The sequence below is a fragment of the Oryzias latipes genome, chromosome 21, assembly GCF_053564925.1.
Source record: "Oryzias latipes strain Hd-rR chromosome 21, Olatipes_Hd-rR_3.1".
Taxonomy (NCBI): Eukaryota; Metazoa; Chordata; class Actinopteri; order Beloniformes; family Adrianichthyidae; genus Oryzias; species Oryzias latipes.
In genome coordinates, this window is record NC_136257.1 from 2,527,501 (window position 1) to 2,550,947 (window position 23,447).

Consider the following 23,447-nt stretch of genomic DNA (forward strand, 5'->3'; position numbering starts at 1 on the left):
CAGTCTGCTCTTCTATCCAAACCCTACAGTCCTCACAAAAAAGACAGAAAGATAGGTTTTAAGTCAAACTTTGAAGAGACCAAAAGCTAAAAAGGAAAGGAGAGACATCGGGGTGGGATTCAGGGGGGGGCAGCTGTCTCCGGTTCCCACCTATGTTCTTTGCTAGTTTTCATTTAAAACTTCCATCTTCTTCTGCCAGCAGGGCTAAAGTCAGCGTGAAAGAGGCTGCATCCTCTGCAGAACTTATGAAATGCTTCAAAATTCAGAAACGCCCAGTTTACTTTAAGAATGACGCTTAAAGAAAGGTTAAATGAGCTAAAAGGATCCTGGAGATCGGCTTACAGGATGTTCACGACCATAGGGCGCAGTGGGTTACAGGGTGCGCTTTCAGTTCTGGGAGCTTTTTTTGTATTTAACATATAGAAAGGCGCTCCGGGTTTTAAGACGTCAACACATACCGGTAAAACACGCATGCTAATGTGTGTCTAAAAAGCTAAACTTGTGATTTATTTTTTCCTTTTTTCAGTCAGCAATCAAAGTCCTCGTCTTCTGTATCTGAACAGCTGAGTTACATTTCTATCAAACACGCCAGCTTCCCTTCCGTCATCGTCAGTCCGTCTCGTTGCCGTGCGGCTCCTCATGAACGATGCCGGCTTTTGCCAAAGCTCCAAGAACCGCGCAAGCAGACACGTTAGCCCCAGCATCTTCAAACTGTGGCGTAACTCGCCCGCCGCTGCCTCCCAGTCTTAGTAAAAGGAGTGGAAGACGGACAGCTTTTCATTGTAATCCACTGGAAGTCGCTGCTCCACCGTAGTCGTTGCCCAGATGGAAAGATGGAACCGTTTCATAAAATGAAGGCCAAGATGGATCCTAGAAAATGTTCAATGTTCATTTCTGCCTTCAGTCCAATGGTGACCGTAGAGACGCTTCTCCCAGCTGTTCTCTGATCCTTAATCCACCGCTCCAGTCCGTCTTGTTTCCATGGAAACTCACCTGCGTCTTCTTGACTGTCGTTTTCCAGCTTCCTCCACTTGTGAACCATGGATTCATGAGTCTTGAATTGTCTGGCAGCTGTTCGATTCCCGTGTTCCTCCATGTAGCTGATCGCTTGTAGTTCAAACTGTTCTTCATAAGCGTCTCAGCATTTTCTGGGTTTCCTAAACGAAGATGTTCTGCATCATTTACATACCTGCACCTTTGTACTTCCCTCCTTACCGTCCTCATGCTGTCCTCTCCTCTTTACCAAAGTCGCACAACAACACAATAGGCGCATCGCAGGATAGGACGCTCCGTACGTTTTTGGGAAAATGTACGACTTTTAAGTTCGCCTTATGGTCGTGAGAATACGGTACTAAACCAGGAAGCTCTGAAGCCAAACAAGGTCGTCATGTTGACATGAAACGGCAGGATCTTTGTGTTTGAACGTTCTGCTCTGGATGTGATGAAGCTCTTCTGTCGCTGCAGAGAACAGGCGATGATGTCGGTCGGCTTCTGTGTGGTGACCACCGCCAAGAGAGGCTATCCGCTGGAAGACGCCACGCACATTGCCTTCAGTAAGACGCACACATCTGAAGAAACACAGAGCAAAGCAAACATTCTTATTTGCTTGTGACCAGTTGTGTTTCTTAAACAAATGTTCTTTTCATGAGAACATTTAATGTATTTGGAACTGGAACCGCTTGGTTTTTAGTTTAAATGCCAAATACCACGTTAAAGGAAACTTAAAAATATGAACATTTCACAAAGGTAATATTCTGAATCTACTGTCTTCTGATGATGAAAACTAACAGGATTGACATTTCAATTCACCCCCCCCAAAGTGGTTCTTCTGTGGTGTCATGGAAGCCTGCTTGTTTTTCAGGAACAGTGCGCAGATTCCTGGAGAATCACGGAAACGGGATCGAGGCTGTGGTGTTTGCTGTAACGGAGACGGAAGAGGTTTGTTTGACTAGCGTGTTAAACACGCTGCTTCATCATCATGTTCCAGCTGAGAGACCCTAGAAACAATGGAAGGGGGCCAAAACACCTTTGAACTCTTTTTAGATGACATGAAACCCCGGCACTGAGGATTTGTTTTCTCTCTCATCTAAGATTGTTGCTTAAGAAGATTCAGGTTTTATTCAGACTGGACACATTTGGTTCCACCGATAATCCAGAACTAATTTTCAGTCTGAACATTTTCCATCAAAGGGGACCCTTGTCTGGGACCAGGAGCCGCTCTCTGACCCATCTTTGGAGGTGGTCTGGGTTTGTTTTCAGTCGGACTGAGCTTCAGTTCTGTCTGAACGCCCTCTGTGCTCGCAGTGGACCAAACGAGCCACCGTAGCCGGTCTTCACCTGACGTAAACAGAGTAGGAATGAAGCAACAGATGAGCCGCAGACAAATGTGAAGCAACGATTGTCGTGTTATCAAACAGTAAAAAAGGCTCCAAATGTTTATTTGAACACTGCTGAAAACGCTTCTTATGTGCTTTTCTATGTCCGCACCGTTGTGTCACCGCCCTAAAAGCTACCTTGTAGTTCCTCAATAGAGTTCTCTTCAATACGTGCCATCCAGTCAATACATGTGTCATAAACACTCATCAGCGTCCCCTCTTAGCCGTCCTTTTGTCGGTTACTGCCCTGCAGCAGGACTCCACCGAACACCAAAAAGGGTTGAGCCGACCTTTGATGCAGATGATAAACATTGGTCAATAGAAAGTTTGAATCAGTGAACTATCCAGACAAAGCTCAGGACTTCCATCCTTTCTGTCTCTAGCTGCTTTGCCCTCATAATTCCTGACCAATGATTGAAGAGATCTTTAGTCACGTGATTTTGTTCTCAAGCTTCGGTTCGTATCAGAAATGGCAGTCTGAACACAGACCAGACTTAAGGATCAGGACTCGATCCAGACCAAGTGACATTTCCAGTCTGAATACACCCTTAATGGTGAGAATGTCAGCAGTAAATTCACAGGAAGCATAAGAAGTAAAAGTGTCTTTTTCATTTTTGTTTAGGATTCCATTAAGAAGGCACCATTAAAAGCTTCGTCCATGAGATTAATGGAAAACATTTTTATTTATATTGATCTGTGAACAGTAATAATTCAGATTACATTGAATCTTTAACATAAAAATGAAAAAGCCATATTTTTTACGTTTATTTTCTTGCACGATGATGGGTAAACTATGAACCGCTTTTCCCTGTGGATTTTGTTCGTTACGGTTTACGGTTATATTGTTGTTTAAATTTGTCTGGAGACACGTTCTAAATAATGAAAAGCCCACAAACAAGTAAGTAACCCAAACCAATTTGAGCATTCCTACTTGACTAGCGGTTGTTTGGTGAACTGACATTGCTGTAGTTGCTTTAAACGGACCTAAAACAGGAAGTTAAAGTGTTGTCCTTTCGTTATCCCACAAACTGCAGGACGATACTATGTTCATGTTTGTGATGAGGAAATGCCTGGAGGCAGTGCAGATGTAGTCTACTTGTCACTCACAGCATCTTCACTCATTTGAAATCCTTGATGTGATCTTGTAGTCCGTGTACAGGAAGTTGCTCCCGCTGTACTTCCCTCGCTCTGAAGAAGAGGAGAGGGCTTGCTTGCCTCTCCTCCCAGCTGACATCGGTAACTCTGAGGGCGAACCCATCGTTCCGGAACGGCAGATCCGCATCGCAGAGAAGCCAGGAATCCTGGAAGGTGCAGATCTTTTTCCTTGGTTCCTCTGCTCGACACGGAGACGGTTTTATTTCACGCCGACCAAAGCTTCAGTCAAAAATGAGTCATAGTGGTCGGTTTCTGGTCCGGGTTTTTGTGGTTAACTAGTTCTGCAGTCACTTACCGGTAGGTGAGTTCAGAAAATGAAATTAGTCGTCACAAAGGGAGTTTATAAATGCCTTAAATCTGCTTATAATGTGAGCAAATATTGGTAAACTAACTATCCAAGACACACTTGAGTTTTTCTCAGCTATTTATTTTCCTCAATCAAAGTAGACAAAAACATTTTGGGAGCGACTGAAACAGCGCCTCACTCTACTTCCTGTTTGCCGTCCAGATGACAGCCAGGACGACCACACGGAGCTGGACCTGGCTCAGGTGGGCAACCATGCCTTCGCCCGCATGGAGGGGGATGTGGACAAGCAGAGGAAGCAGATCCTGCAGGGTCACATGTCAGAGGCTGCCATGCAGAAGCAGCACCAGAGAAAGTAAGTCTTAGTAAGTAAGTCGGGATATGTGTTGTTTTAAAATGATGTTCAGAGACATCATGATGCTGCTGTGAATACATTTCCTTTGGGTTCATGAGGCTCAGAACAGCAGCTTGCTGTTCCCGATAAGTGGAAGATAAAACTGGGTTGAGTCCCTGATGGTTCATCAAACCTCCTGGATCAGCGTGTCCTCAAATGACTTGAATGTAGTTTGCATCAAATTAAGAATTGAAAGGCATAAACTGTCTTTTATTCTGTCCATACGCTCGTATTTTTTTGTCAATGTGATATAATCTGTTAGAAAAAGTTTAGCTTCCTGGATGTCTGAAGCTCATAAAATGATCTTAAATGAATTTTTATCTGGTAGCTTTAGTGCATTAGTCTGTGGTGGAAAACATCTTTACCCGTAGAGGAAGTGTTCATTTAGGGAGTATTCAGACATTTGGTTCACGTAACCCTTGTTCTATCCTAGGCACTTTAACATTGGGAGTTGGGTCATCTAGACCCACTAGACAGAGCTCTGAACCTTTTTTCTTCAATGATTTGTGATCTTCACTGGTGTCCATGGATTACATGAAATCTTTCCACCTTTATCCACCTTTGTCATGGTAGGGAGAACACCTCAATGGAAGGGTGGGGGGGGGGGTCATCTAAGATAGCACAAGGGTTAATGTGAACCAGGGTCCAATAGTGCTGGGATAGGCTCCAGCAACCCATTACCCATAAAGAGATAAAACAGGTTGGAAAAATGGTTGGATGGCTCTGGTGGTCATGGTGGAGTGTTGGACTCGAGTGGCGTATTAAACCTTCATCAGACTGTTTCTGTCTTTAGCTGCACACGTTCTGTCACAGTGTGATAAAGGAAAATGCTGAGATTGCTTTGTTTCCCTGCAGCTACAGCCGCTGGCTGAATCGAGCGAGGGCTGAGGATCTGTCGGACATTGCTGCTCTGAAAGCCTTATATCAGACTGGTAGGTGTTTGCACTGAAGATAAAGATGGTCTCCCACCAAAAAAAAAAACATTTACAGAAGATATGCCTACTTTAAAAACGACGTCTTATTTCAAAATATCAGTCAAAAACAGGAAAGCCACCTGTCTGAACATCATGGCTCCAGAAACTTTTGTATTTAAATAAAACGAAAGTCGGTTTTATGGTTTTATAGTTTTCCTTGAAAAAGGATTAGTCCTCCTTTATCCATTGATGTTATTATTTATTAATCTCTTGTCTGACTTTTACACAATCAGGTTAAAGGTCATCCACATACCGTCCACTACAGTCCAAAAGGTTGTGCTGCTGTTGGGTCTTTGTGCAGCGTCTCATTTTGTTCGACTCCCCCAGTAGGTGTCAGTCTAGTCCTTTACTGTGACTTCTGTCATGAATGTTTGCGTTCAGGTGAACGTCATGGCAGCTGCACAGAGGATGTGCTTTACAGAAACATTTAGCAGCATGACAACCAAACTTTGTAATAACAGGGAAAAAATAACACAATGTGGCGGTGGGAGTGCAGATCGTATAACACACCTAAAACCAGACAAAGGTTTACATTTGAATTCAAAGGCATAACATTTCACGTAGAACGGGGTCAAAGTTGAACTAGTGACTGAAATTGCAGTGTCTGAAAGGTCACCGGTGTCTAATTCAATCCAGTTCTGCAGCTCTACCATCAATTCTTCATCATGCGTTTGCTGCTTTTGTTTGAAAGAAACTAATGATGTGAATTCTTCCTTACGTTTTCTGAAACTCTCCTAAAAGCTTTTCTCTTCTGGAACAGTTAGCTGAAAGGTGTTGGCGTCTGTGGTTCCTTCAGCAGGTACCATTGTGGTGTTTTCACAGGTGAAAACTGTGTCTGTGTCTCCAGGTGTGGATAAATGTGGACGGACCGTGGTGGTTGTGGTGGGTAGAAACATCCCCGTCACCCTCATTGATCTGGAAAAGGTGAAAAAGACATTTCAGACCTTTAAGACATTTTTTTATTTTTGCAATTTCCTCATTTTTTACTGTTTGCATGAATGCTATAGTTGCATCTTTGCACCAAAAATGTTTGTACCTGCATATTTTTGAGTGTTAAAAAAAAGGTTGAGCGTTAAGATTTAATGTCTTACAAAATCATTTCTAAATCTCTTCCAACGTATCGATTTGTATCTGGAAGAAGAGACTTTCTGCTCCTCATTTGTGTTTCTAACAGTAATGCAACAAAAATCCCTTAAATGATGCTTGTCCTCATGGTGTCTCATCACAAAGGTCACAACCCAAAAGCTCCACCCTGTTACTCATTAACTAACTAACTAACTAACTTTTTACATTATTCTCCTTTATTTTATTATAAACAGTACAGACAAAATCTGCTTTAACGATACACAAAAGTAAAAAAAGGAGAACTTGAAAACCAAGCACCGAGTGTGTGTGCATGCATACATGTGTTTGTGTTGTTGTGCAGGCATTGTTGTACTTCATCCACGTGTTGGACCACATCGCAGTGAAGGACTATGTGATGGTTTACTTCCACACGCTGACCGGAGAGCACAACCATCTGCACACCCACTTCCTGAAGAGCCTCTATGACATCGTCGACATCAAGTCAGTCTGACCTTTGGGTTCAACACGGGCTCAGTCTGACATGTTCTGTGCCGCTTTATAGTACTTTAGATTTCAGTTTAAGAACACGTTCAAATACAACTGAAATAAGGCTTAAAGTATTTGAGACAACAGGAAGTAACTAGAAACTGTTCAAACAGACGTTTCCCTACCTGGGAACAAACTGAAAACAAACAAGTCAAATGCAATAAAATATAGTTCAAGAATATTCAAGTTATTTACCAGTTTACTCCCATTCAATCCAGTTTATTATTACATGTATTTTAAAGCAACATTGAATGTCTGAACAAGTTTTTTAGCCTCTGATCTGACAAAATCCTGAGAAATCTTTCTGCTTCCAAAACAATGCTAGGACTCTTTAGGTTTGTGTTTGGAACGTTCTGATCATCAAACGTTGATTTGATGACCACCGGCCTGAGCTGCGTGCGCCGCAGAGCCCAGCCAGACCCGCCACCACAGAAAGCATGTAGAATATTTACAGTCAATGCTCGCCACCCTTTGGAAAGCTTGACCTTGGTGCGCTCTAGCTCCTGGGGATGCCTGGTTCATCCTGCCAGTAGCAGATTAAGTAAAAAAAAAAGGAAGAACTGAGCGGCAGATGTGGAGTTTGTCTCCCTCCTCGTCTTCAGAAAGGTGTGAGCGTTCTGTGGATCTACCTGTTAATGCGTCTTTTTTGTCTGCACTGGCCCAAGTAGCTCACATGCTGTTAAAGTCTGAGCACCCCGGCTCCAGATTATAATCTAGAACGAAGCATTTGTGCATCGTTTTTATGGTTTTACCCCCCAATCCAACCCTTAGTCTCTACAGTCGTGTAGGATGATGGTATTGGGTCCCTTTTTTTATTTTTTGGTTTTGAACACCCAACCATGAACCCCCATGTCCCATATTTAAGAGCAGACACTCCACCATCAGGCCACGCTTGGCATTGCCTTGGAGATGCCGGCTCTGCTGTAGGATGCAGTCCAGGTGTCAGTTTCTGTGGTACAACTGAAATGTCAACACAGGAAGACGTTTGTCACCCCATGAACATCAGCAGGTCATCAACATAACGCATCATTTTCTGCTTCTAATCTGTTTCACATTCAGCACTGACCGATACTTTTGCTGTTTTGATAAAAAAAAACACGTAGAAAGAAGATGTTTGCAGTTAAAGGCATCTTGTCGATCAGATCAGCGTCAGTTCCTCTGAACTCATTGACGAGTCGGCTCGTTTCTATAGATGTATTTTCTAACATAGTATTCTATTGCCTTATTTTGAAAGGGCTAGAAAAAACACGGGGGGGGGGGGGGGTGGACTTTCTTCTGACTTAACTGACACATCGTAGTTGCTGTTTTAGCTTTAACCTTTAGAGGCACCAGAACATCAAAGGTATTACTTAACAAAATATCTTACAAAAATGATAAATCAAACTTCATAAGATATTTTTGGCCTTTTTCCGATGGTCTTTTTCATGTTTTGTCTGTTAGACACTCAGAGTTGACTTCCCTGAAGTGAATATTCTCGTTGAACCTTTTTACATCTCGTAGGTTTCTGGTTTCTAGTAACCGTAACCACACAGACTTCCTGTGTTTGTGGGAATTCCACGCTGTCATCTTTGTCATTCAGCTGGTCTTTCATGCTTTTCTTATCCTGTTTTCATCAATTAGAAAACCTCAAAAGACAGGAAAACCTGCTAAACCTTTTTCCTGAGAGGTCCATGGTTTATTCAGAAAGGAACACACAAAGTCACGTTGGGGGTTTCAGGCTACAGTTTAGTGAGAACATAGAGGTTGAAGTCTGGTTACCAGTAATGCAGAGAGGGACCAGTACCCCCCCCCCCCCCCCCCACACACACACACACACACCCCTTCCTTTTCCATTCAGACGTGGACCATAACTGAAACCTTTTTGTCATCACCCTGTGTGTTAAATAAAACGGCTACTGAAGAATGAAAGCGCACTGCGTTCAATCATAGAAAAACATTTTTCTGTGTATTTAAAAATAAATAAACTAAACGTATGTGTTCCTCACAGTCTGTTTAGTTCTTCCTATGGATGTAGTTCTATTGACCAGAAGGAACCGTTTCTTTTTGTCTGTGGTGATGCAGAAAACGAGTTCCAGCCAGATTTTGTCTCGATGTGAATCTGCAGAGGCAAGCAGGGACCGTCAATAAAATACAGGAAAACACCTCAAAGAATAGCGGTTTCTCAGTGACCCACCATCAATAATCACAAAAACATCTTTATTTTAAAACAAATGACTATAATCGTTCCTCATTCTCTCCGAGTGAACCAGCATGTTCCAGTAGAGCAAGTTTTAGACGCCGCCTTATCTCCTCGCTTTAGGGCTACAACTGTTGTAAAGCCAATTCTGAAATATAGCGAATTCTGAAAATATTAAAGCAAATTCTTAAATAAGGCAATTCTGAAATATTACAGAGAATTCTGAAATAAAGCGAATTCTGAAAATTTATAGCAAATTCTGAAAATGTAGCGACGTTGACAAAGTTGACCACACCAAAAACCCCCACAGACTTTGCTGCTTTGTGCCCAATATCCCTGTCAGGAGTGACTCACAAACAGAATAAAGATGCCGTTCATAAGGGTCCATACTTATATCTTTCCCAACGTTTTGCTCTGAAATGTTGGATAAAGTTAGAACAGAACAGACTGGCGATGTCACACACAGATCAAGTCTGTGACACGGACTCTTTGTGGCTTTTCTGCTTTGATTGCAGCTCATCTTGTAGTTTTCATGAACAGATGAGGTCAGAGCCCAGACTGTTTGGAAATATTTCAACGAAAACCATGGAAAAGATTTGAACAACGATCCATTATTTATTTATTTTAAACAGGAAATAAATCGAAGAAAGATCACTTTTTCTGCTTCCATACATAAGGCTCTGCGTGTGGAGTAATAAAGCGTCTGTCCTCCCAAAAACCATATAACTGCTCATTATTCCTTATCGGTCAGTTTTTTATTCTCTTTAAAATCATCAGAGAGCTTCAGTTGCTGTAGTCCAGAGAAACTACAGACTCAATGATGTTTTTGCATGTTATGGACTGACTGGAGCAGTTGTTTTTGAGACTTTCATCAACTCCTGCACAAAAGCAGCACTTCCTCTCTCAGCTATTGTTTATTTTGCAGGTTTAAAAGGAATTTGAAGGCTTTCTACTTTGTCCACCCAACATTTCGCTCAAAGGTAAGATTTGCATTTGTCTGAATTTAAGCGTTACAAGATGACTGTCGTTTCAGATGAAATGTTTGTAGTTAAGAGGATTGATTGTGTGTTTGTTTTCTGAACACAGTTGATGATTAAACATGTAGACATTTGCATTTAAGTTCAGCTAATTTCAGGAAGAGTGTTTTGTTGTTCATGTCTGCTAAATTGTGCGCATGTCATCAAATGTTGGATGTCTGGAAAAGGCTGTTCTTGCCTAAATCAAGAATTATGTACAGACAAAACGTTGTGTAGCAGTCCGATGAGTGAAGCTCTTGAAGTAATGAGCGGTTCCTCCAGAGTTCCTGTTCCAAAACATTTTTATCTTTTGTTCAGATTTATTTTAAAATTTAACATGAAGCTGAAAGCCCAAGGCTTTAAAGAAATGTATGTTCTGAGTACATCAACTCCATTGTTTACAGGAATTACCATACTTTACGCCTCACACTCTCCATTTAAGTATCATTACACTTACTGTAGTTCTGTCACTGTCTGCAGAAGCTTTTCCTCCTTTTTATCGCTTCATTTCAGAGGAGATGGTTTGCCACCTGTGACTGACGGCCTTTTCTCTGGTGTCCAAACTCCCATCAGGTCTCTGCGTGGTTCTTCACCACCTTCAGCGTCTCTGGCTTAAAGGAGAAGCTGCATTATGTGGACAACCTGCACGAGCTCTTCAGCTGCATCAAACCCGAGCAGATCGACATCCCTCCGTTTGTTCTGGAGTACGACGCACGAGTAAGCAGCAACTGACTCATCAAAGCCTGTTGATGTGGAGATGACTGTGAATCACCTCTGAAGGAGCCTTTGAGGGGAAAGCAGTGACGCCTTCATCTTTCCACTCATGATTGTCGTTGGAGGCTGAATCTGGAGCTTTCAGAGGAAGAGTAAACTGACCGTTGATCTTCATTCATGACATCCCTTGATGTGCTGTAAACAGCTGACGTTCTCCTGGGATGTGAGTCCAGCTTTGGCACCGTTGGTTCTTCAGCCGTCACGCTTCACCCACACCTCTGATTCTGCTCTCCACACCAACGATGGTTTAGGCTACGGAAGATTTCTGGATTCCTCCTTAAAAATAGGTCTATAAAAATGCCTTCAGGTGTTGGGTTTTGATGTGGGGTTTCTGGACGTTCAGCTACGCCTTCAGACACGCAGCAGGTTTATCTACGGGTAAATGGACGAAAGGGATGTGCAGAATCTTGGGATCGGGATGCAGTTTGCAGAGCCGCTTAATGCACCCTGACTGTCCTTTCACTGTGGAGGAGGAACCCGTCTGACTGAAATGGTCAAGCCAAAGTCGCAGACCGCTTAGTGAACCCCAGGAGCAAAAACATTCATGCACATTTTGTTCTGCTGCAGGCGACAGGTCATGGTGAGCACCTATGCAACATGTAAGGGTGAGTAAGGGTAAAGCAGGTGAAACGAAGGCGCGTCTTACGGATCATGTTTCCGACCCTCCCAAGCCTCACGCATTAATTAATGCTGTTAGGGCGCGCTCCTTTCGTTCAGCCTGCCTGTTAGAAATGAGGACAATAGATAATCAGAGCAGTTTGTCTGGGTGTCCTACGGCCACTTGCTATCCCCGGCACATCCTATGTGTGTAGTCAATGAGGATCCAGAAAGCTCACTTTACAAACGAGTCGGGTGGGGCACCCTAAGGCAGCATCACTCCTACGTCACGAAGTGCAAACAACTTCCAGTAGCCTGACAAATGCGTCACAATGCACCTACCACACACACATCAATCGTACCATTTTCTAGAGGAGGCTGTTTGAAGTGCAAGACATACTTGCAGCCACTCCTCTCTATTTCCCCCCATGGCACTGGACAACCCAAATACCCACAGCTTCCATACGGGGTAACCATGGTATGGATGCATGTGACCAAGGCAAAAACACACGGACTGTGCTTTGTGGTATAAGTTGTGGCGTTGCTGAACCTTAAGCTGTTCACTTAAACATCAAGCGTCACTTTGAGCATCACACAGCTCATCCACAGCTCCTCTGTAAAATCACCGACCACCATTTCCCCAAATGGCTTCATCCGTAGCCCCTCCCATGAGTAGTGAGCTCGCCGCTCCACGGCCCGAAGAAGACGCCGACGTCTCCTTTGACAGACGATGACGAGCGCCGATATTGTGTTTTTTTGACATTTTTTAGAATTTCGATAAAGACTGAGAAAAACTAGGAGAATCTACCATAGTTGCTTGAGAGAAGCTGATAAACGTATTTTTTTAAACTGATGACGTTTGATTTGTGTTGAGCAGCAGAGAAGAACCTTAAGAGAAAACCTCTGATCAATCCCGTCCAGCCGCTCTGACAGCCGGTGGATGTCCTCTTCCTCCATCAGCTGGGATTTCTTCCTGAACATCTCAGGCTTTGAGCGGTCGGTCACAGTCTTAGAAGAAGTGCTCGCTCAGGCAGGCTCATTTGTGGTTTCACAGTTGGGCGCGATCTTCAGTTCTCCTTTTGCATCTGTTGGAGTGGCACCATGTTGGGCTCTGTGGGTCTGATGTCAGCGGCTCTTTCTTCCCAAGTTGTCACGCTGCTAAGAAACCAGTTTGAAGGAAAACAATTCCCCATTTCTTTCTGTCTTTCAGCTTGTTTTTTAGTGTTTTTTAGCAACAGTTTGGCATCGCCAACAATATCATTCCCAACAACGGCCGCAGAACTTTTCTGTGTTTCACTGGATGAGGATTGAAGTAGTTGGAGTCTACTCCTCTTTTGGCTGGCGATGGACCCGTTCGATGGACCCGTTTGTTCCCAAACTTACTCCACACGTGTGAGAAATACAGGCGAGCTTGAGTTACCGTGACCTCAGACAGGTGCAGCTTTCCTGGAACGTAAGTTGAACCGCCCATCAGCTGCAGCTCACTGAGAGTCTTTTCAAGAGGACGGATCCTCTGGATACGGTTTCAAAAAAAGGAGTTAGATCAGACTCTGCCTCTCTGTGCGTCACTTTCACAGTTCAGGCCAAGTTTGGTCTTCCGAATCGTTTTGACATCTCGAAGAACCTCCCATTGTGGAGGTTTTACTCTTGATGAAGGAGAAGGTTGATTAGAAGGAGCTGTGGAACCTCCAGAGTCGGTGTTTGCTGCCAGCGCTCCCACGCGTCTGCACATGTGCAGTGCTGTCGCTTCTGCACTTCAGGAACGAGCAGTAGACTGACGTGAAACGTTCCTGCTTCCTTTGTCCAGGGTTCCATCACGCCGCGCTGCGTTCTGTACGTTCAGTAGAAGAGGAGGAACAGTCGCCCGTGACTAAAAGCTGCAGCTGCTGTTGTGATGAAGGGATGAAAATCCCAAGAAGAAAATGCACTTAGAAAATGGAACAAACTATTCAAAGAAAAGGAAATAAATGACTCCATAAAAGTGAATGTCATTAAAAAATCTGTCATTTTAGGAAAGAGGACAAAGTTCATTTTACTTTGCAAACATTAAATAGCTTTTTTCGTTTAAACATATTTTCTTACTTAAACAATACTTAAAGTCCTCTGATCATCAATTTTCAAATACGTTTTCACCACAATTTAAATCAAGAAACACTCAGAAATGTACTGCTAAGCTTAACTTTCTTCATACATGTCCTCCATCACGTCAAAAGCACCAAAAACACAGATTTTGTCTGAGTGGACCCCCGGCCCTCATGTGTCACTAACTCAGGGCTACCGAGAGGAAGTATACGGACCAAACTCAGAACCGGTCCTTCAGAACCAACACACCCAGAGTACACAGGTTTAGGCTGACTGCAGCCAGAGTTCAGGGTTCAAGTCAGGAATGGTTACCCATCAGGTTGTATTTTCCTGTTTGGTTGTGTTCTCCCGGTTGGTTGTGTTCTCCCGTTTGGTTGTGTTCTCCCGGTTGGTTGTGTTCTCCCGGTTGGTTGTGTTCTCCCGTTTGGTTGTGTTCTCCCGTTTGGTTGTGTTCTCCCGGTTGGTTGTGTTCTCTTGTTTGGTTGTGTTCTCCCGGTTTGGTTGTGTTCTCCCAGTTGGTTGTGTTCTCCCGGTTGGTTGTGTTCTCCCGGTTGGTTGTGTTCTCTTGTTTGGTTGTGTTCTCTTGTTTGGTTGTGTTCTCCCGTTTGGTTGTGTTCTCCCGGTTGGTTGTGTTCTCCTGTTTGGTGGTGTTCTCCCGGTTGGTTGTGTTCTCTTGTTTGGTTGTGTTCTCCCGTTTGGTTGTGTTCTCCCGGTTGGTTGTGTTCTCCCGTTTGGTTGTGTTCTCCCGGTTGGTTGTGTTCTCTTGTTTGGTTGTGTTCTCCCGTTTGGTTGTGTTCTCCCGGTTGGTTGTGTTCTCCCGGTTGATTGTGTTCTCCCAGTTGGTTGTGTTCTCTTGTTTGGTTGTGTTCTCCCGGTTGGTTGTGTTCTCCCGTTTGGTTGTGTTCTCCCGGTTGGTTGTGTTCTCCCGGTTGGTTGTGTTCTCCCGTTTGGTTGTATTCTCCTGTTTGGTTGTGTTCTCCCGTTTGGTGGTGTTCTCCCGTTTGGTTGTGTTCTCTTGTTTGGTTGTGTTCTCTTGTTTGGTTGTGTTCTCCCGGTTGGTTGTGTTCTCCCGGTTGGTTGTGTTCTCCCGTTTGGTTGTGTTCTCTTGTTTGGTTGTGTTCTCCCGGTTGGTTGTGTTCTCCCGTTTGGTTGTGTTCTCCCGTTTGGTTGTGTTCTCCCGGTTGGTTGTGTTCTCCCGTTTGGTTGTGTTCTCCCGGTTGGTTGTGTTCTCCCGGTTGGTTGTGTTCTCCCGTTTGGTTGTGTTCTCCCGTTTGGTTGTGTTCTCCCGGTTGGTTGTGTTCTCTTGTTTGGTTGTGTTCTCCCGTTTGGTTGTGTTCTCCCGGTTGGTTGTGTTCTCCCGGTTGGTTGTGTTCTCCCGGTTGGTTGTGTTCTCCCGGTTGGTTGTGTTCTCTTGTTTGGTTGTGTTCTCTTGTTTGGTTGTGTTCTCCCGTTTGGTTGTGTTCTCCCGGTTGGTTGTGTTCTCCTGTTTGGTGGTGTTCTCCCGTTTGGTGGTGTTCTCTTGTTTGGTTGTGTTCTCCCGTTTGGTTGTGTTCTCCCGGTTGGTTGTGTTCTCCCGTTTGGTTGTGTTCTCCCGGTTGGTTGTGTTCTCTTGTTTGGTTGTGTTCTCTTGTTTGGTTGTGTTCTCCCGTTTGGTTGTGTTCTCCCGGTTGGTTGTGTTCTCCCGGTTGGTTGTGTTCTCCCGTTTGGTTGTATTCTCTTGTTTGGTTGTGTTCTCCCGGTTGGTTGTGTTCTCCCGTTTGGTTGTGTTCTCCCGTTTGGTTGTGTTCTCCTGTTTGGTTGTGTTCTCCCGTTTGGTGGTGTTCTCCCGTTTGGTTGTGTTCTCTTGTTTGGTTGTGTTCTCTTGTTTGGTTGTGTTCTCCCGGTTGGTTGTGTTCTCCCGGTTGGTTGTGTTCTCCCGGTTGGTTGTGTTCTCCCGGTTGGTTGTGTTCTCCCGGTTGGTTGTGTTCTCCCGGTTGGTTGTGTTCTCCCGGTTGGTTGTGTTCTCCCGGTTGGTTGTGTTCTCCCGTTTGGTTGTGTTCTCCCGGTTGGTTGTGTTCTCTCGGTTGGTTGTGTTCTCCCGGTTGGTTGTGTTCTCCCGGTTGGTTGTGTTCTCCCGGTTGGTTGTGTTCTCCCGGTTGGTTGTGTTCTCCCGGTTGGTTGTGTTCTCCCGGTTGGTTGTGTTCTCCCGGTTGGTTGTGTTCTCCCGGTTGGTTGTGTTCTCCCGTTTGGTTGTGTTCTCCCGGTTGGTTGTGTTCTCTCGTTTGGTTGTGTTCTCTCGTTTGGTTGTGTTCTCCCGGTTGGTTGTGTTCTCCCGGTTGGTTGTGTTCTCCCGTTTGGTTGTGTTCTCCCGGTTGGTCCAAGCAGAACCCTACTCTGATCATAATCTCATAATCTTCAGCTCAGAAGTCAAACACAGGAGAACACACACACACAAGTGTAAACACAACTGTGTGCGTCATAATAACAACCATCATTCATGAGGTTTGAGGCCTTTATCAGCAGGACTTGGCCGTGGTCCATTTGAAGTCTTCTTGTTGTGCAGAGACGTCCTGAAAGCTGCTGCATCCAGCGAGGAGCAGATTTGTTCCAGCCTGCTCTGCTCAAACACATTTAGTGGTTTTTACGAGCCTGAAGGTTCATTTCAGAGAAAACAGAATCTCTTTCTTTGACAGAAAGTCAAAGCGATTGCTGCACCGTTGTTCCGTTGTGTTACTGTAACTTTCTCCCTCTCAGGTGAACGGACCGTACCACCACTCTGCGGCCTCTGGACTGTGACGGGCCGCCGTTCTGCGGGCCTGACCTGGAAATCCTTGAAGACGCCACGCCGCCAGTTTGACCCGGACTTCTCTGAGTTCATGAAGCAGAGCCGGAACCGAAGCTTTGATGTTTCCCTGCTGACAAGGGTCAAAGGGCGAGCAGCCCGGAGCGGCTGGACGATGCCTTACACAAATGAAAACGCCTGCGTATGAAGTGATGTGGATGAAGCTGAAGAGACTGTTGTCAGGCAGATTTTGAAATAAAACCCATCTCTGCTCCTCAGCTGCATAAATGTTTGTTCAGGCAGAACTGATCGTTCAGACGAGCTGGAGGACACGCTTGATGCAGCTTCATATTTCCCATAAAGCTTCATCAAAACCTGTGTTTAGAAGTAAAGGTGTTTGCTACAATTCCTAATGGTTGCTTGGTAAAAATATAAAAATACTTTTGTAATCATATAGAAACCTGGACTCAGTCTTTTGTCGCCTCACAGGCAGCAGAGGGATGACGGCCAAATGTCATTATTTAATCAAAAAACAGGTCGGAGCTGATTAATGAATAGATCGTCTGAGGCTTTGCCTGTTCTGACAAAACCTTCAGATCTTTTTAAATGTGGGCGGGGACACCACGCCGTGCTCCACCCACCTCCTCTTCAAACGCCACGCCCACGTCAGGAAGAGACTGCAGCTCACTCACCTTTATTGGTTTCCAAAAACTCCCACTTTCAGTATTTAACCCTTGTGCTATCTTGTGGGGTCCAGATGACCCCTCTCCCAACAGCACGTTAACATGGGAGAGGGGTCATCTGGACCCCACAAGATAGCACAAGGGTTCATCAGGTAACCTATAGCCAATCAAGCTGGCAAAGTGAAGCAAAGAATTCCAGCGCGTCTTTGAGGTTGGCGCTCAAAGTAAAGTCCGCCGTTCTGCTGCACAAACAATTTCTCCTTTTTCCTGGTTTTTTTTTTTATTAAGCTTCAGTTTTAGTTTCTTCAAGGTTTTAAATTAGAAATGCAATGAGGAAGGCTGCCGTCATCATCATCATTAGCATGGATGTCACTTTCTACTCTGATCACATGACTGGAAAGGATTCCTGTAGTTCTGGGTCAGGAACACTTTTCACTCGTGCGGTTAAAACTTTAAACGCCTTCAAGCTTAGAAAAGTGCTGCATCTACGTCCTTTTTCCAAAATATTTGGGTTTCACATGAAACAACCAGCTTAAAGGACCCAGTGTCCATATCAGAACAGGAATATGAAACATCTTTAGAAAGCTCATTTGTGCAAACAGACATTAGGTTGATGGTTTTCACACTAAATATCTTCTGAGCTTCGGAAATGTTTACGCAGGAAAAGAACGATGAGACCACCTGCTGCAGGAAGTGAGGGGTCGCTTCAAACTGTGATCATGCTGTGGAGAAACCAGACAAATCTGGACTTTGTGAACATGTATATAATTCTTTTATTCTCGGAAATGTTTTTATTCAGAACCTGTGATTTTTTTTTTTTACTTTGATTAAAATGCTTTTCTGTAAAATGCTGTTCTTCTGTTTCCCATGAGATATCTGAGTCCGTCAGCATTCTGTTCAAAGACTGACATGAACCGTGTGTACAGACACTTTCACTGCATCGCCTTCTCCATCCGCTGTGTTCCCCGATTCCAATCCTGTTCAAACTGATTCAGCAACAAAATGGGATCAAAATAGAAACTTTCTAATGCTGATCATCAAGATCATGATGGATTATAAAGGGCAGAACTCCTGAGGAGGCGTAACCCTTGTTCTATCCTAGGCACATTACCATTGGGAGTGGGGTCATCTAGACCCACTAGACAGTGCTCTGAACCTTTTTTCTTCAAGGATTCGTGATCTTCACTGGTGTCCATGGATTACATGAAATCTTTCCACCTTTATCCACCTTTGTCATGGTAGGAAGAACACCTCAATGGAAGGGGGGGTCATCTAAGATAGGACAAGGGTTAAACATGTAGTCATTTCAACAGTTTACTATTCTAAGTTAACTTTTCTTTTTTTTCCAAAAAAAAAGAAAAGAAAGAAAATAACGTCACTTCTGTTATGATGCAACCATAGGAACAGATAGAAAAACTTCCTATTTATATGAAAACAAACCAGAAAAAACCTTCAGTGCAGCTAAAAGCAACATCTGCTTAAACAGCCATCCGTTTCACACATATGGAGCTGTTTCAAGTTCATGCATGTGTTTTCCTAGACTGGAGGAAGACGCTCCGAACACTTGAGGGGACGTGCCCGTCCAGAGCAGCAAGTCTGCACGCCTTCATGAGGTTTAAAATCCGCCACGCTGCAGGCGGGTCGTTTCCATCGATGCATTGTGTCGTGATGGGTCCACCTGCAAAGAATCATCTACTGAAGCGCGCTATCTTCGCCCTCTGCACACACAGCAACACTTTCCACTGACCAGATAAGCTGATCATAAGAAACTACAACATCTGTGGAGGGCTGATACCGGCTAACACTCACAGGCATGTAAACACATGTTTCCTGGAACGGCGCTCTGGCTGTTTGGAAATGCTGCACTTTAGAACATTGAAAATATGAAGGCGCTTGTCCAGAGCTCCTGCACTAAGTCAAAGAGAGCGCTTCATTTTTCATTCATTTCTCGTTTAAATCAGGCTCAGGATTGATTTTAGACGTGTCAATTATAGATGGTTATTTGGGGCTCAAGGGACAATTTAGCTGCTGCTATATCCAAAACATCTAAGAAAGGAAAAAAGGCTCACAGCTTTTTCCCATTCTCTTCTGACGTTAGCTGTAACACTAAACTAACTTTTAGTCTAGTTGAATGTAATGTTAACATTGTATCTTATTATTTCTTAAACTTCCCAGAAAGAGGGGAAGAAATGGATGTATCAGCGTTGGGAAACGAGGCGACTGACATTTTAGATTTCGGGACATCAAACAGGGTAGAAAGATCGGATCTGAGGACTAACAAACTGGCCCAGATGACTGCAGCCATGTGGAGCAGTGAGTGGAACCCCTCAGACCCCCTCAGAGCATGAAGCATGTCAAGGACTGGTTGATGTGCGACCCAATATGCAGAAGACCAGGCTTGGTGTAAAAAACCTAAACATTTAGTCAATAAACTGGAACATGACAGAGAATAGGAAGCAACAGAGAACGATAGAAAAACCAAAAACCAGACACGTAAATACACTGAGGTCCACGGACACAAATCAAGACAACTGTGGATAACGGACAACCCAAACCTGCTGCCACTGACAGAGGGAAACAGCAAGATCAAGACCACAACTGAAATCCAAACTAAAGAGTTCCATTCTCACAGTACCCCTCCCCAAAAGGCCTTGAGGGGTGGGGGGTCTGGAAGATCAACAGAACAAAAGCAAAACCAGGAAGCAGTCAGTCCTTTAGTCCTGCAGCCTAATGGACTTGAGGGTTATCACGGAGAACTCCCTTCCCAGAAACGGGCAGAAGGAAGATCAGTCCTAATGGCTCTTCCCTGGGACCAAAACATGAAGAGGAGCAGTCCCCGCAACCCTCCTCAGGACAAGGAACAGGATTATTGGGGAGGACTGGCAACCATTCACAGGGAGTGTACACGTGAAGAGGAGCGGCCCAAGTGATCTTCCTCAGAGGCAGGATATGTGGAGAGCAGCAGCAATGCCAAACTTCCTAAGAAACAGGACATGTGAAGAGGAGCGACCCTGCAAGCCCTCCTCGGGGACAGTACACATGAAGAGGAGCGGTCAGGCCGACCTTTCCCAAGGAAAGGACACGTAAAGAGGAGCAGCCCTGGTGACCCTCATGAGAAACAGGACATGTGAAGAGGAGAGACCCTGGTGACCTTTCCCAAGGTCAGGACACGTGAGGAGGAGTGGCCCTGATGACCTTCAACAGAGGCAGGATATATGAAGAGGAGCTGCCCTGCTGACCCTCTTACTACACAGGACACGTGAAGAGGAGTGGCCCCAGTGGCCCTCCTGAGAGACAAGATCCTCTTTATGGTGTGGCCCTGGCAGGGCCCCTCTGGAGCAGATGCACGGATGACATTGAATGGCATGGCTGAAAATTGTCTGCGGCAAAGTTCTCCTGCTGGGTCCAAGGTGGTCAGAACAGTTTTGGTCAGCGTTTTGTTTCTTCATGGGTTTTGTCTTGTTTAAGTTTATTAAATGTTAAAGTTTCTGCCACCAAGTCCAGTCTCCTGCATTTGGGTCCTACAACACCATTTCCTTGCAGGTGCCATATGGGATCAAGCAAACAGAAAGAGGAGCGTCTTGGCTTCTGCCTTCGAACAGCAGAGGAAAAAATTGCATTCCTTGATCTGAACCCGCTTCAATCAGACAGGAAGAAGAGCCAATGGGTCTGAAGCTGCAGGTGATCCGGTCTTGGCACGGCGTGCAGAAAAACCTCTCGTCTGATCTGACATTTACAGAGGTTCCCAGTCAAACTGTGATGAAGCAGCTCCAGAGAGTTTGACCTCCAGCAAGTGTTTGGAATTACAGCAAATGAGCAGCAGCAGAACTGCAGACTCCCCCCTGAATCAGTGACAGCTACACCGCATTTAAAAAAAAAATGACTGGCAGCATGACAAATAAACAATAACTGGTACAGTGTGTTCCAGAGGTGGTGGTTTAAAGTCAAAGGAACTCTGGCTGGTGCTGCTTTCCCACAGCATGGAACAGCTTGTGGGCATGTGTGTGATCTCAGTCTGAAACAGGAAAGTCCTCCAAAAGGTTTGAGCTTCACTCTCAACAGAGCTAAAGGAGGAATGTTATTTGGACTAATGCAACCGAGTGATTGGACTTTGAGGGCTGGAAGGGCCTTTCTATGGCGTTTCATGGCTGCCGTTAATTGAACGAGCGCAAAGACAACTGAGTTTTCAGGAACTGAGTGAGCAAACCTTAAAGTTTAAACCTTAGTGCAATGCTGACCATGCAACCCCACATTTTACAAAGGCACCGTTGCAATCCTGACTGTGCGGCGCACCTGCGTGGGTTTGCAAGCTATGTTCAGGGTTGTGTTTGTCACTGAAGGGCGGTAACCTTCCTGGTTGATCTGATTGGTCGAAATTTGCAGGAAAAATCCAGCGAGATCTGTCTCGGGCTAACTAAAGGATACATGTATGTTTACGTAATAAAGTGATTTTGCAACCGTGCAGTTGTAAAATGCGGGGTCGCTCGGCTAGCATTGCGTTTGCGCGGTTGTAAAGTTCGTTAACTCAGTTGTCTTTAATGGCAGCCATGAAACGCCATATATTTCCACACACAGTCAGATCAGTTTTCCTGACGCTGTTACTACTAAAATGAGAAGGCAGGCATTGAGTCTGATGCTGCTGACAAGCCAAAATAAGTTGGAACCTCCTTTGTGACAGCATGAGCATCTTGCCATTATTAAGGAACGCTGTTTTGAGCGGATCTGTCTCATTGTTAGAACTTCTTATATTATCAGAAAAGCTGTAAAAATGTAGAAGTTTCCTGAAGATTTGCCTTGTCTCAGCTGCTGTGGTTGGTAGTTTTTTCTACTGTACCTACTAGAGTCACAGTTACACTTTATCCAGACAAACCAAAAATCCGACTGTTATCCAACAGAAACACAAAATATCACCAAGAAGTCTAGTCTCATTTCTAGTTTAAATGTTTGTTTGTTTTTTAAGTTTTTTAACCACACTTTTTAAGCATTTTTTTGGCTCATAACACTTACAGATTGTTTTTCAAGACAAATTGATTTTAAAATGTGTCATTCTAGTCTTACTTTAGGTTGATTGATGGTCTAAAAAAGATAGTTGGACTGTTTAAAATAGGATTTGGAAAAGTGTACAAATACGCCTACTTTAAAGATATAAAAACCCATTTCAGTCAGACAACTCATGCAGTAAAGAAGATTTATGTCCATATTTCTTTTAGTTTGGCATAAGGCTCCGTTCAGATACCTACAACAAAGATCTCAATAGAAAACTTTGGGTATTAAACTATCCCTAACACACTCAAAGACATCCTGGTTCTGCAACACAAGTGAACCCTCATAAACCTGACTCCATGTGATGCAGTCTGCATGTCAATCCAGATAAACACATAAACAAATCTCACTTGCAACTGTTAAAGAATAAAAACAGACCTCAGAACGTCAGGAGGAGGAAGCCTGGAGTTCCTCAGGGCTACGTTCTGAGTCCAGCTCTGTTTACTCGCCCGACATTACACCAACCCTGCCATCAAATCTGCTGATGGCACAACCACCATGAGGCTGATCGGTAACAATAACGAGGTTCTGACGGCGGGAAAAGAAAGAAATGATCCTGGACTTCTGGGGGGTGAGGAGCACTGACCATCCAAGCTGGGGAGGTTATTTCAGAGGAACCAATTCCATCATGAAGAGAGCAGAACATCTCTGCTTTCTTACAGCGTTGGACTCCTGCGGCTCGGCAGAGAAACTTCTGGTGCTAAAGAACATTCTCACCTGTGGTCGTACAGCAGAGAGGAAACGGCCTCAGCAGGTCATCCAGGCGGCTCTGTGCATCATTGGTGCACCGCTCCTACACCTCAGAGATCCAGTCTAACCCCCCCCCTTCACTGTTCAGCATGTCAGCCTCATGTATCCCATGCTCACAACCCGCTGTTAGTCATCATTTCGTCTTCAGCTCTTTTCCCTGCTATGTTGGTCATGAAGCACAAACCAACCTCAGCGCTCCCGCCTCTGTCAGCTGTTTGAACGCCGCCATCCCATCATCATTTACCTGTTGCTCTTTACTGCCCTGTGGTTGGACTTGACAGCACCTGGAGGAGGATCAGACATCAGGCTGCAGCTGGAAGGCGATCACACGCCCTATAAAGAGCGGCGTAATGAAAGCCTTATGTCAGGGCTCCATAAAAACACGCACTAAAGTCACGGTCAACAAATCAGGAGCAGATCCTGGGAAAAGCGCTAAAGACTCGCCGTCACAGGATCTGTGAGGCTTTTGGTGCATTTTCACATAAACTACTGCCACATCTGCAATGGTGTGTGTGTAAATGTGTGTGTGTGCACGTGTGTGCATGCTTCTGGGTTTCACTGCCAGTGTTTCTGGGAAACAAACCATCAGTGCATGGAAGGGGCAGAAACCGGCCTGAAGGCGCCTTGTTTTGTTTTTCTCTGTTTCGGCCACAGCTCGCTCGCTCACGCCGAGCCGTCACCTGTTTCTCAGGAGCGTGACGTCGTCCTGCATGCGCCTCCTCTGGGGCCGCGTGGAGGAGGCTGAGGCTGTT

The 23,447-nt window shown here is 44.7% G+C and overlaps 1 protein-coding gene across 1 annotated transcript in view; it reads left to right on the top strand.

The window, feature by feature from the left end:
* The window catches only part of gdap2 (ganglioside induced differentiation associated protein 2), a 22,341-nt gene extending 5,662 nt beyond the window's left edge, over nucleotides 1–16,679 (top strand). Inside the window, exons 5-14 of the mRNA XM_078939087.1 lie at nucleotides 1,465–1,553; nucleotides 1,862–1,938; nucleotides 3,524–3,683; nucleotides 4,039–4,189; nucleotides 5,084–5,160; nucleotides 6,050–6,126; nucleotides 6,629–6,768; nucleotides 9,915–9,969; nucleotides 10,579–10,722; nucleotides 16,192–16,679. Of these exons, the coding sequence (XP_078795213.1) occupies nucleotides 1,465–1,553; nucleotides 1,862–1,938; nucleotides 3,524–3,683; nucleotides 4,039–4,189; nucleotides 5,084–5,160; nucleotides 6,050–6,126; nucleotides 6,629–6,768; nucleotides 9,915–9,969; nucleotides 10,579–10,722; nucleotides 16,192–16,233 (1,012 nt within the window). The 3' untranslated portion in view covers nucleotides 16,234–16,679. The remainder of the gene's footprint in view (nucleotides 1–1,464; nucleotides 1,554–1,861; nucleotides 1,939–3,523; nucleotides 3,684–4,038; nucleotides 4,190–5,083; nucleotides 5,161–6,049; nucleotides 6,127–6,628; nucleotides 6,769–9,914; nucleotides 9,970–10,578; nucleotides 10,723–16,191) is intronic.
* Nucleotides 16,680–23,447: the final 6,768 nt, after the last annotated feature.